Source organism: Anas acuta, chromosome 14 (genome assembly GCF_963932015.1).
Source record: "Anas acuta chromosome 14, bAnaAcu1.1, whole genome shotgun sequence".
NCBI classification, from domain to species: Eukaryota; Metazoa; Chordata; class Aves; order Anseriformes; family Anatidae; genus Anas; species Anas acuta.
This window is the reverse complement of record NC_088992.1, coordinates 5,637,010-5,647,178: the sequence shown is the minus strand read 5'-3', so window position 1 is coordinate 5,647,178 and position 10,169 is coordinate 5,637,010. Positions and strand designations below refer to the sequence as shown.

At 49.3% G+C, this 10,169-nt stretch overlaps 2 protein-coding genes across 4 annotated transcripts; one reads left to right on the top strand and one right to left on the bottom strand.

Moving 5' to 3' along the window:
• The first annotated feature begins 366 nt into the window (after positions 1-366).
• On the top strand, positions 367-3,963 carry MRNIP (MRN complex interacting protein). Its single transcript, XM_068698045.1, has 7 exons — positions 367-495; positions 577-636; positions 718-815; positions 1,897-1,966; positions 2,273-2,403; positions 2,643-2,730; positions 3,257-3,963. Exons 1-7 carry the CDS (start codon positions 415-417, stop codon positions 3,830-3,832), a joined length of 1,104 nt encoding a protein of 367 aa, XP_068554146.1. The 5' UTR covers positions 367-414; the 3' UTR covers positions 3,833-3,963.
• A 497-nt stretch (positions 3,964-4,460) lies between these two features.
• SQSTM1 (sequestosome 1) lies at positions 4,461-8,844 on the bottom strand. Of its 3 annotated transcripts, none has more exons than XM_068698041.1 (8): positions 8,568-8,844; positions 8,388-8,483; positions 7,426-7,655; positions 7,153-7,309; positions 6,603-6,692; positions 5,883-6,127; positions 5,431-5,638; positions 4,461-4,781 (listed from the first exon to the last, which is right to left on the bottom strand). In XM_068698041.1, exons 1-8 carry the CDS (start codon positions 8,743-8,745, stop codon positions 4,624-4,626), a joined length of 1,362 nt encoding a protein of 453 aa, XP_068554142.1. In that variant the 5' UTR covers positions 8,746-8,844; the 3' UTR covers positions 4,461-4,623. The 3 variants fall into 3 exon arrangements, with proteins under 3 accessions (XP_068554142.1, XP_068554143.1, XP_068554144.1); XM_068698042.1 differs by having other exon boundaries at positions 6,603-6,689; XM_068698043.1 differs by lacking the exon at positions 6,603-6,692.
• Positions 8,845-10,169: the final 1,325 nt, after the last annotated feature.

Genomic DNA, 10,169 nt, shown 5'->3' with positions numbered 1-10,169 from the left:
TTTATTGTCATGCTGTGTATTCACTTGCTGTGACTTTACTCACTTTTGGGTGGCTGGAGTGAATTTTTATTATTTTCTGTATTTATTCATTGCGTGGCGCACGCTGTCACCAGCTTCAGGGTGAGAGCTCCGGCTTGGTGGCTACACAGCCATGAGCTGCTTTCCTCCAGGAATAAGGTGACAGAGCCCTAATTAACAACCGTGCGCTAATTAATGACCGTGCCCTAATTAACGAGGCTGCCAGGGCTGCGGCCCTGGGTCTGCCTCCATGGGGGGGGCGTTGTGGGCGGGGCTTCGTGAGCTGGGGGCGTGGCTTGGGTGAGAATGGGCGGGGCTTAGTGGCCAGGGGGCGTGGCTTAGGGAGCGGGCGGTGCGCGTGTGGCGTGGTGACGTCAGCGGAAGTCGGCCGTTGCCATGGCGACGGCGGGCGGCGGGATGGCGGCGCCGTGCTGGGTGCTGCGCTGCTGCTCCTGCCGCCTCTTCCAGGCCCAGCAGGTGCGGCCGGGCCGGCACCGGGCACCGGGGGGCGGGCAGCGGGCACCGGGCCACGTCTGACCCCCTTCTGCTCCCCCCCAGGCCAAGCGGAGCGCCAAGTGGAGCTGCAGCGTGTGCGGGCAGCGCCAGGCCCTGCTCAAGGTGAGGGCCGCGGCCTCCGCCCCCGCCGGGCCCCCCCCCCCCCGCTCTCCGCGCTGCCCTCCGCGCTGCCTCTCCCCGCAGGTGTACGGCCGGGGGTCGGGCCGGGACTGCAGGCACCACGTCCAGAAGTTAAACTCGCTGCAGGGAGAGGCGGAGGAGGCGATCGCTCGGACAGCTCGGTACGGGACGGGGGGGGGGCGGCCGGGGCACTGGGCTGGGTGCCGGCCCTGTCCTCCCCTCCCTGTAACGAGCGGCTTGTTCATTTCGTGGCCTGGCGTGCTTCTTTTAACACGGGATTTCTTTAGATAAGTTTAGTTGGTCGTTAGTGTGTGTTCATCGCGCTTTTACCCACTGAAATACACGGAATAGGGCTTGGTTTGGTTTTCTGAAGTTGCACTTTCTTATGTACTGTCTGAGGAGCCAGCTGGCAGTGCCCGTCCCTCAGGCTGACAAGCAGTGCAGCTGTGGGCACCCCGGGGAGAAAATCCTCCGCTCAGCTGGCACCACCGAACTGTTGGTGTTCAGGGGTTTCACGTGGTGGGTCTGCTGAGTAATCCCTGCCATCGACAGAAAGAGCAAAAAGTTGGATGTAATTCCTGCTGGGCTGAAAAATCTGAGTAGCATTTTCCTGTTTATTTCATTCCTGAGTCTGTTTATGAATTGCCTAATCTTGAACTGGTCTTGAACTAGTACCGCTTCCTTTTCGCTCAAGGTTATTTTCAGAAATCAGTCAAAGCCAGTTACATAACTTAGCTGTGTATATGCAGTGCTACTGGGTTAAGCTTTGGGAGGAGAACTCTGTTTGCTTCATCAAAAAGAGTTGGTGTTGCTTTTCCCAAAACATTATGAAATAACTTCCCTTTTTACTTGCTTGCTTGGGATATAATTAGGGGTTTAAGCTGTTGTCCTGAAAGATATGCTGTTATATCTGTAGTTATGATCAATTAAAATTTCCCATTTCATGGTTAGCAGTTTTAGATCAGACTAGCTACTCTATTTGTATAGGAGAAAGGCAGGCTACACTCTAAATTTTTTCCCAGTATTTGGGCAATGTATCCTGAAAGTCTTTGACATCTATGATCTGCTTTTCTATATTTTTTTGGTTTTTTTTTCCTGATAGGCTTCCTACCCAGTGTTCCTCTCCATGCTTTCTATCCAGTGTCTTTTGCTATGACTAGATGATCTGAAAAACACAAATAAGCAGACTAATTTGTTTATAAGCTGGACAAGAAACTCCAGCTGCAATTCTATCTCTCTTAGGTGCATAGAAGAATCTGTAAATGACAACGAAAAGACAGCAGCCCATGGTGAAGAGACTTCAGTCCAGCAGGTAAGATACCTACAAAGCTGAAGTACATACCAACCCATGCTGACCTCTGGGTGAATCAAAGTGAAGTTTGTGATCCCTTTATGTTGGTTCATGCAGCTGAGATGACCGTGTATATGATCACGCTCCAGCAGAAACACAGAATGAGGTGTATACAAAAACTCTCTGCTCCAAGATACTGAACCTGGGGACAAATTACAGAAATATATCCTGCCTGACTTTTCTTTTGAGGCATTCTGCATGTACGTGATAATGCCAAATTTGAGAACCTTGTATTTTGCTGTTTTTAGTAATTCTCCAATGTTGTAGGAGGGAAGGGTAGAAGTCAGTCGCTGGAGTAAGTATCTGGACAAGGACAGTGAAGATCAGGAGGAGGAGGAGGAAAGTACAGAAGGGCAACAGTTCTGTTCCTGGAGGAAGAATGCTGTAGAAGAACAAAGGTACAGAAAGAACTTTTTTTTTTTGGTAATTCCTGCCTCTGAGTGATGACACTTGGTTTGGGGATGTGGGAAGTATTTCATCTCTGGTAGCTGAACAAAGTACAGGCTGCAATGGACTGCTTGACTTAACCTTTTTATTGCTAGAAGTATGCTTTTTCTGAACGCTTCCGGTGATTTGTTTGTGTTAAAATTCACAGTGAAGCTAATGGGTCCTCTTTGTGAATGTTTTTTTTGGCCAGGAAACAGCAGAAGAGATTCCTCTACAGTGATGTTCAGGAGCACTCAGAGGAAAATGGAGCTTTCCAGCTTGCCTACCAAGCCAAAAAGGTTAAAACCTCTTAGGTATTTTAACTGTAGAAGATGCTTCCTACCAGTAAATCAAAACAGTGTTCCCTTTGCTTCTTTTATGTCATTGCAATTTTGAAGTTCTATAAGTCTTCCACCGCTCACCTATTTCAATAACCAGAGAGGTGAAGACAATTGTATTGGGTGTTTCTCTCTGAAAGGTTTTACTCAGGCAAAAGCCATGCCCTCTTGTGTAAGCTAAAAGTGGCTGAGCCAGATTCCTCCATCAGCACAGCTGCTCTCTGGGCTGTTTTGCCTTTGAGCAGCAGCACTTGTGCAGCATGCAGTTATTGAGGTTACTGTGATTATTTGCCCTGCCAGGTGACTTGACTCTTCACAGCCCAGGGTTCATGGCCCCACCCAGAGCACTATACTCAGCTCTGCTTCAGAGTGCTGGTGAAAACTTAAGTATATTTGAAGGATGGGAGTGCTCTTTCTTTGTCTGCTTCTGTGAAGCTTTACTATGCTATACATGCTGGATTTCTAACTAAGCTCTTTCTTGTTACAGCACAAGAAATGTTCAATAACCGTTCCTGATCAAGGTGACGGAGATGCTGTTTCTGCAGACAGTACAGTACCTGCTGTCTGTCAGGCTGTAGTGCCACAGGAAAACACACAGCCCCCAACTGCTTGTACCAAACCCTCAAAGTGGGAAAAATTTCTTTCATGTTCTGACGATAGTGAAAATGCTGCCAGGGTCACCTTGTCACCACAGGATGGCAGTGGAACGTTGGGACAACACAGCACCACTGCAGTAAGTACGGCCACTAGATACTCAGAACAAGCACAAAGTGCTCTACCTCCAAATACTGGTTTTAAATTTAAGAAGTCCAATATCAGCACAGAGCAGCTTGCCTTAGAATCACCTGGCAGCATGCTGTCCAGCATCAGTTGCTCCCAGGGAAAGGGTGCATTGGTTCAAAAACCTCAAGGCCACTTGCTAGGGGCTGGAACTGGTACCCTTGAAGCTGCTACAGGATCCCCTACAACCAGCCCTGTTAATCATAACACCAGGCCTAAGCCTAGCAGCATTTCTCGTGAACACCTCTTCTGTACTGGTGAGGAGTTTGATGATGATTTCTGAGAAATTCAAGTACTTCCAGCATTGCTTTCCTTTTTGTATGTCCAGCATATGTTTGGTACATTGAGTACTGAAGGAAGAATTTGAAGTGAAGGGGGCTTTAATTGCACTATTAAAGTTCTTTAAATGCTGTACAGGTGTCTTATGGGAAAAGACAGCTGCAAGGAGCAAGTGCTGGGGTTGTATAATGTTATCTAGCAAGAATCTTAGAAATAAGAATGGAAGTAGGTCAGCTGGGGGAGGGAAGTGGAACAAGGAGAAACCTCTAGGTCTCTAAGGATCTCAGACCAGCACAAAGAAGTTCTGTGACTAACTCTCCATTGTGAACTCCAACCCTCTTCCCTTGTTCTGCCTCTGTTTAGATCTCCCATAGCAACCCTTTCTTCCAGAGCTGCAGAGCAGGCTTCAGAGCCAACCCAGTTGATTTCCCTTCAGTAGTGTATAGCCCTAAGTGTCTGCTCAAATAAAACCCCCACTACATGAGGAAAAAAAAAAAAATACACAGTCCTAGGCTGCCTCCCTGATGCTGGGAGTTGCTTGGTAAAGTCATGTGCTCTGGGCCTAGACCATCTTTCTACCCAAGTTCCCATTAGTAATACATCTCTGATCAAACACACAGGCTTATCACATGTGAAAGGAAGTAGTATTTATTTTTTCCTTGACTCTACAAGCACTTAGCAACATGATAGGAACATGAAACAAACCCTTAGCAGGAAGGAAGATGTATCACTAGAGTTAATTGTACGGCCTTGTCTTGTTTCAGTGAGAAAAAGTGCTTTTTGTTATGTAGACTACTACATGTGAGGAGGCTGCTTGGAATATTGGATGGCATCTAGTGCTGCCCCGATGTCACAGTTCTTTGTCTGCAGAAGTCGAGTGAGCCATCCACCCTCATCTGAGAAACCCATAGAGAGCATCTGGGACAGGGATTCAATCAAGCGAGGATCCGCTTCTGTTAAGAGAGGGATAGTTTGAAATTGAAACACTTTATGTAATTAGCAAACCAGCCAAGGCTTTAATAGCACTCACGAGGTAGGCTGGCACTAAGCCTAGTAAATCTAGCATAGCTGACAAGTGCTCAAGGATGTGTTCTCCTTTGTCTCCTAGGAGAACAGACATTTTGAAATAAAACATGTAAGCTGCTAAGAAAACTGCTGAGTCAGAATCCTGCTGAGTCAGGTTCAGCTGGCCTTGCTGTGAGCCTCAGGGCTGCTGGTTTCAGTTAAGTTACAGCTGGCACATTACCTAGCTCCTGCCATAAGTGTGTCATAACATACAGGATGTGCTGTCTAGATCTTTCATTAGAAGACTCTTAGGAGTATATAGCAAGGACAGGAGTTTGGATACCACATTTTTCATGTTGCTTGAACAGTAGCTTAGGTTAGTTCTAATACAAAGTCTTTAATACCTAGCTGCCCACATTCAAGCAGAGAACCTGCTTCTAACAAGGTGCAGAGCACTGCCATACCAGCTAACAAGGTCACCTCTAACTTAGATGAGCTTGGTTCCTACCATCTCTAAGTAGATTTGCTTATACTGGGCAAGTTGGAAGTTTGAGTGGAAGTTACTCTCAACTATGAAACCTCCATACATTCTCATACCTGGTGGGAGATGTGGGTAGAGTGCAGCCTCTCGCAGTCCTGTAGGTCCTGGCTGTGGAGGATCTTGAGATACATCCAGGGAGCTGGGACCCTCTGTCTCGGGCATTTGCAGAGACTGCAGTTCACCTGTGGAAGGATCCACTTCTTTGGAAGACAAGTGGGTCCAGTCCTCATCACCCCCTGATGAACTGCTAGACTCACTGTGTTCCTGAAATGGGAAGAAAGAAGGTCCAGGTGCTGCAGTGCCTTCCAGGTAGGATGCATGCTCCTACTATCTATAGTATGAAGCTTTCAATTCACAAGTCCCATCACCTTTGCTGTAAATCAGTAAAGCTGAGGTGCTGTGCATCACTTAAGCACTGACACTCCAATTATCAACCCTATAACACATGTTTAATGGCTTTCTTTACTGAAAAGCCTCAGCAAGCATATTAATGCCATGGTTCTCGTACCTGGGTCTGGAAGCTGCCATCTTCCATTTGTGTGGGCACAGGATCTATCACCATGTCTTGTATCTGCTCTGCAACCGTATTTACTACCGTAACAGGATCTGTGCTATTCCAGTATGGTTTGGTCTGAGCGTTCTGGTCAGGAGTACCGCTGCTTGACTCAGCATCGTTCTTCTCCAGATTGGAAGAAACAGGAGTCACTTTGCTTCTCTGTCCTCCATGTTCCACATCAATATCAACTTCAATACCTAGGAACATATTTCAGACCAAGAAAATATCAAGACATTTTCAAAAGCATTCTTAAAGCATGCATTAATCCTAGCATAAATGCTGTAACATTACTGTAATCTGCCAGTTTCCCATTTAACAGGTAATAATTGAGGTGTGAAGCACCACAATCACCTTCCTCTAGATGGACAGCCGTACATTTAGAGAGTCAAGGCAGAACTTACATAAATGCATAGCAAGGCTCAGCCCCAAGTCACCACTGAGTTAATGTTAGTGGTGACATGTTAATGAAATCACTCCTCATTTCCTTCCACAAGAGGACTCTAAAAAGGTACTAAGATGCCCTAAGCCTAGGCAATTTTAGTACAAGGAATAAAGTTAAAGCTTCAAGGCTTAGTAGCATGAAGCGATTCCATCAGCCACGACAGCTGGCTGCTGCTCCTGTTAGGAGCTAAGCCAGTCTCAGGGACATGGATGACACCGTAAGTAACTTACCCATAGGGCTCAGAAAAGCTGCAACACTCTCCCCAACATTCTTTAAGAAGGTGACGTTGGGGTCCTGGGGCGGGCTGTTAGTAGAAGCTTCTAGAAGAACAATTTGTATTAGTACAAATAGCAGCCCAAAGGGAAAGAGCACCTATAGAGCATATCCCCAAGAGTATTCAGTGATTGTTTTCTGAGAAACGTCACTGCACAAAAGCAATAAGTAGAGAGACCAAATCTAATTCTGAGCCACCTCTGCAACAATAAACCAGTGGCATTAGCATTGTTAAGGCTCATTAGCCATGCTGAAAGGCAGATCTAGAGCACAGTAGTGACATGCTTGACCTAACAGCTCTGCTTGGTTTCATTCTAAGTAGTCTCTCTACAGCCTCATCTATTGCCTGGGCCCTAAATACACCTTAAGAGAAACAGCACTCTGTCCCAAAATGTCCTAGTTATTTTAAGCAAATTAGATTAGTTCCCATGCCTGTTTTTCCACCCAGATTCCCACCTACTCCAGCTCCTCCACCACCACCCTGTTTAGCAGAGCATCTCCTCTTACCTTCCGCAGCAGGCTGACTGGAGGCAGCAGCACTGGCCTGGGCTCGTTCCGAGTTTTGGCATGGACCTGCAGGGCCAGGATAGCCCCAGCAGTGCATCCACGGGAAGGGTGGCACACCATGCCGCATCTTACGGAGCCAGCGTCCACGGGGAAGCCACTGTGAAGGGTAACGTTCATGTGACCATGTTCACACAGATTCCAAGTAAATTAAGCTTAGTGCTTATATTTGGGGAACATCTCATGCATTAGTCCCACTCCATAGATTTTACTCACCTCAAACGGATTTAGCAGTGGACTTTGAAACATCACCATGTTGTGCTCCTTGTGGATGCCTTTACCCTCACAGGTGCTGCACAGGTCATAGTCTGGACAGACGGTGCACTTGAATCTAGCACCCACCACCGGCCCTTCGCAGCCATCACAGATGACATTGGGGTGCACCATATCACGGGGAGGCTCCTGGCTGCACTGCGAGCGATGCTCCCGCCTGCACTCCTTTTTCTCTATTAAGGAAAGGGAACTTTGCATCAAGAACGAGGTTACTATTTAAAGGTTGGAAATCAGGCAGAGGAGAAGGAAACACAAACAGCCCTTGTCACAGCAGTATTGACTTACTAGGTCAGTTTATTTTTACGCTGGCTGCCAAACACAAGCCAGGGGCATGTATGAGAACTTAAACCAAGCATGAAGGGGGTTCACAGACATACCTGCTCCTCAAATTGAGCATACCTCATCCCTAGCAGTATCTTTCCATGTTTATTTTAGATTAGCACAGCACCACCCCATTTGGCGGCTCATCCTACCTCCCTAAGCTCTGCAAGGACAGAATGTTTCTCGAGAGGAAGTTCAGAAGGGGTGCCAGGAGGCAGAGCAGATGAGCGCGGAGACGAGAGTGACAGCCCGTGTGAGTCAGTAGGTGGGCTGCTGGTAAAGCTCTGCAGGTGTCTAAGCAAACAGAAGGGACTAGGGCACAACAGCACACTGGCAATTAAGCTGGCATTTTGGCTTCCCAACGTGTCCCTGTGACCACTGAGACCACCAGTGGTGGGAAGGGCTTCCATGGAGGTGGCTGTCACTGTGCCAGCAGTGACAAAGCTCGGAGGACACCTGGGGTCTGCCCACCTCCCCTCAGCAGGGTGGGCTCCCCTCCAGCCCCCTCCCCACCCCTCAATTCACCTCCCCGGGAATCTGCAGCGTACATCAGGGCCCTGCTTTGCCCCCCCTCGAGCCATTACCTTTGATATAAACACGAAAGACTCCATCCCGCACGAAGGGCATGGCCAGCTCCAGCTCCTCGTCACTGGAGAACGCGATCAGGTCCCCGTCCTCATCTGCAGGAGAGGCACGGACAGGATCAGACCCCCGACCACGATGGGATCACCCCCCCCACAACCCCCCTGTAGACGACCCCTCACCCTTATAGTGCAGCCGAAAGGCCGGCGGCGCCCCGGCCCGCAGCAAGCCTTGGAAGAGCTCAGCCACCCGCTCGCAGACAGCCTGGTAGCGGAGGGGGGGCTGCAGGGAGAAGCGGCGGATCTCGCGGGCCGCCTCCTCCTTGCCCAGCAGGTAGGCTTTCACCGTCAGCGCCGCCATGGCTGTGGCGCAGCAGGAATTGCCGCTGGGACGGGGCCGGGCTGGGCTCAACGGGGCGGCTCGGCACGGAACGGCGCGGGGCGGAGCAGGAGCCGGGCGGCGCGCCCCCGCCTTATAGCGCCAGCGCAAAGCCACGCCCCCTGCCATAAGCTCCGCCCCTCCTTTTGGCCACGCCCATTTGTCCATATATGTAGATATTTTGCTCTCAGACCACGCCCACTTGACCATATATGGCGTCCTCAGGCCACGCCCCCATGTTGGGTAAGGCTGGCGCCATTATCAGCCCCCATCAGTGCTGGTTCCCTTGCACCCATGGCCCTGGTTGTTGTTGGTCCCCTTGGCCTCAGCGAGGGTCAGGGTGGGAATTCAGAGCCATTTCTACTCAGAAAGAGCAGCCGGGTGTTGGGGTGGGTCGTCCAAGGAGGTGGTGGGGTCACCGTCCCTGGGGGTGTGCGAGGGAAGGGTGGATGCGGTGCTTGGGGACATGGTTAGTGGGTGACACTGGGGGCATTGGGGTCACAGAGTCCTAGAACCACTAAGGTTGGAAGAGACCTTCACGGTCAGCTGGCCCAACCGTCACGCTACCGCCAATGGCACCCACTAAACCATGTCCCTAAGGACGGTTGGATGAGATGATCTTGGACGTCTCTTCCAACCCTAATGATTCAGGGGTTCTATAACAAAAACCTAGGGAACACATACCATGACTTTCCATCCTCCACAACCAAGAGAGGGAAAGTTTTCACCTCCATGGCGGGGAGGTAGCGTGTATCTGGATGTGCAGTGCGTATATTAAAGCACTGGGCCACACGGGTACTTTTTTCACAACCCTTTTCTGGGAAGTTGTATTTATAGTACAAAGGGTTGCCCTTTCTAACTTTAAATATTTTCTAGGAATGTTGATTTCTGTGCATGACGTGGCCACTGCTTCACCATGAGGTGATGAGTTAAAGTTTAAACACCAGAGGCTTCATGTTCAGACATGAATTGTGCTGCTCTGGGAAGGTTTCACAGCACAAAACACTGAGAGCTTTGGGTGCGCACCTTCCCTTTCATCTCTTTGCTGTGTGTATCCTTATTTCTGGAAATGTTGGTGAAGTTTGCTGGCTTAAAATCATTGTGGGTTGTTTTTTTCCATGAAATTGGAAGAGGGGCAGGCAGTAGCAGGGTAGGCAGTACAGTTCTCCACGCCGAATCTGCCTTGCCAAGCATCACCTCCAGCACAGCCATCTCGTGCCCTATTTCTGAGGACCCCAAAGGCCACTTTTGGTCTCATTTAGAGCCAGAGACCTGGTTTTTGGGAATCAGCTCTGTTCTTTTGGGAACCAGCTCTGTCACAGTCATTCCGAGTTGCTGTTGAGCTGGCAGGGCTGATTCCTCCCCTCTCCATCACCCTGCCCGGGTGTTTGAGGCACCATGGGCTG